The sequence below is a fragment of the Mus caroli genome, chromosome 16, assembly GCF_900094665.2.
Source record: "Mus caroli chromosome 16, CAROLI_EIJ_v1.1, whole genome shotgun sequence".
Taxonomy (NCBI): Eukaryota; Metazoa; Chordata; class Mammalia; order Rodentia; family Muridae; genus Mus; species Mus caroli.
In genome coordinates this window covers 53,217,258-53,219,924 of record NC_034585.1, presented here as the reverse complement: position 1 = coordinate 53,219,924, position 2,667 = coordinate 53,217,258, and the positions used below count along the sequence as shown (strand labels likewise).

At 40.4% G+C, this 2,667-nt stretch overlaps 1 protein-coding gene across 1 annotated transcript in view; it reads left to right on the top strand.

The window, feature by feature from the left end:
- Positions 1-1,884, top strand: part of Tmem45a (transmembrane protein 45A) — a 79,066-nt gene extending 77,182 nt beyond the window's left edge. Inside the window, exon 6 of the mRNA XM_021185518.1 lies at positions 1,359-1,884. Within this exon, the coding sequence (XP_021041177.1) occupies positions 1,359-1,452 (94 nt within the window). The 3' untranslated portion in view covers positions 1,453-1,884. The remainder of the gene's footprint in view (positions 1-1,358) is intronic.
- The last annotated feature ends 783 nt before the right edge of the window (positions 1,885-2,667 follow it).

The following is a 2,667-nucleotide window of genomic DNA, read 5'->3' as shown; positions in this document are numbered from 1 at the left end:
CCTCTGCCTCTGCCTCTGCCTCTGCCTCTGCCTCTGCCTCTGCCTCTGCCTCTGCCTCTGCCTCTGCCTCCTCCATGGTGGGGTGAAAGGCAGGTGCCACCATGCCAGGCTGCAGTTCCTTTTAATCACCCCACCTTTCACAGTGCCTCACAGGACCATTGCCACACATGAGCCACAGATGCCTAGAACCCAATAAAGGTCTAAATGTGTCTGCACTTGCTTATGGCAAGAGCAGGTATAACCCAGAGAGAAAGAACAGGAAGTAGTGGGAGTTACTGGATCTTTATTAACATTTCATTCCCAGTAAGCAGCCTTCAGAAATGAACACAATTGATTCATCTCTTTCATCTTACGTGGATTGGTGTTGTTCTATATGGAAAGAATATACTGGCTTTTTAAAGATGACATAAATGCTCTCCAGTCTTTAACCTGTTACAGACCATCAGCCCCTCACAAGGGTAGTGGCTTGAACTATTCAGGACATATGAACAAAGTTAGTAGTCAAAAATCAAGGCAAATAACTGAACAGTTTTTCTTGGCTGTTGAGTCAACAGACATTATTGAATCTGTTCAGTTGTTTTTTATTGGGGATGCTAGGGTTAGTTGGTGGCTAAGGAATAGGTAGCCTCTATTCACAGATGAGTGATGTGACCTCCTGTCATATTGTTCCAAATGTCAGTGATGTGTCAAAAGAGTCAATGTTCTAGGTTAGAATCACTCCTGACTCTGGTTAGGGTTAGGCCAGAAAATGAGATGAAGTCGATGAAGTTCTTGTGAAGCTTTTGTGTGGGGTCCAGAGCACAGGGAATGACAGCGTGTATAGACAGAATAAGCCAGAACTTCATCAGACAAAGAAAGAGAGAAAGTAAAAGTCAGAATGTAAAGAGGCTGAAGGAAGCTTACATAAAAAGAAATACAGGCCAGACTTGACATGCGTATTCAGTTGGGCTGTCATCCTTAGAACAGGTCATATTTCCTTACAGCAAATAACACCTCTTTGCAATCCACAGGTAGTTTGATGTAGATGTTCTGCTAAAGTCAGATTCATTTACATTTGTCACAGTCAATAGCGTCTCCTGCTTGTTTTTACAAATGATTGGTTGTCTTCTGGTGCATAACTAAGCAATCTCATAACACATTTTACAGACACATCTTTCCTCTTTCCTTAGTCCTTGGTGGAGTCCATACTCATTTCCAGGTATCTCAAGGCCATGTGGAAATCATTTCCCTTTGTTGGATTGCCTCTGTTCATGGTCATTGTGGGAATAATCTATAGCTTATTACAGTTTAGATTCTTATTTCTCTAAAGTTTTGACTTTTGATAGCTTGTAACCAGAGATGATCTTCTTCTCTCCTAGGTTAGTCAAATCTAGGCTGAAGAAGGGCTGCACCTCAGAAGTTGGACTCCTGAAACATGCTGACCGTGAGCAAGAATCAGAAGAAGAAGTATGATCTTGATGGGCACCTAGTCTTTCTTGATAAGCCTTCTCACTTTGCGTTGCCTTTGTTCATGGCTTTGTTTCTTGACCTTTGGTCTCAAGAACACTGGTCTGAGGCTGACTCCATGCTGTTTGTGCTTCCAGTTTTGTTAAAGTGTTGGACTTTAAGTATCTTACTTTCAGCTCTGAAAGAACCATGGGTGATAAATTCACTTTTCACACTGTGCATGCCATGTAATTCAAGACCAATCATAATTGTTTTCCAAGTTTAGTTTTGTGTCCATTTATTAAAATATATTTTTAATAAATATATTTTATTTTCCGGGTAGATACCTTCAAGATTTGTGGACTTGCCATCACTGTGATACATGAAGTGTTGACGTGTTTTTGCCTATCTTGTTGTCACAATGGAAAATAAATGAATGAATGCACCTTGGTGCAGAAACTTCAAATCCTCATTTTTTTTTTTCTTAGTGAAGTATACCGCACCCGCACATGATACAGAAAAAAATCTGCATGTACAAAAATCCATTTCTTTGAGACTTTTCTCTATGAAGAGCCTGATGCAAAAGGTAGAGCAGAAGTCTTCTTCTGCGTTTTCAAAAAGGACTGATGTTGAGACATGTAGTTTCAAAGATGACGGAGACTAGGAGAGAGGAAGTGTGGTATTCACATAACCGAGCGTGGTCACTGGGTCATTTGCTCTGTTAATGAGGTAAAGGATTAAATAGCAAGCCTTTCTACAATCCTAGGGTAAAAAGTCAGAGCCTTTTTGCCCTGTGGGCCAAGAAACTCCCAGACATGTATAAAAAATAGTATGCATATAACTCTGGCCCTACTGTTAACCACTCTCCATGTTTCTCATAATTAGCTCATCTTTCTCCCTGCACTTGACCTTAGTTAAAAGGCCAAAAAGTGGTTCTTCACTCTAAATTAAAGGGGTCAAAATGACTTAATAGGCATATGGACCCTTTCTTACTATCACATCCTATGAGTCTCAAATGGAAACAAGAAGAGAACTAAATTAATACAGTGTTACACATCATGGTGGACCTGAAGAACAAGATGAATATAATCTTCTTGCCCCAAAACTGGGAGCAGTCATCTTGCTATATAAGATTTTTTAATATACTTTTTATTAGGTATTTTCCTCATTTACATTTCCAATGCTATCCCAAAAGTCCCCCATACCCTCCCCCCCACTCCCCTACCCACCCACTCCCACTTT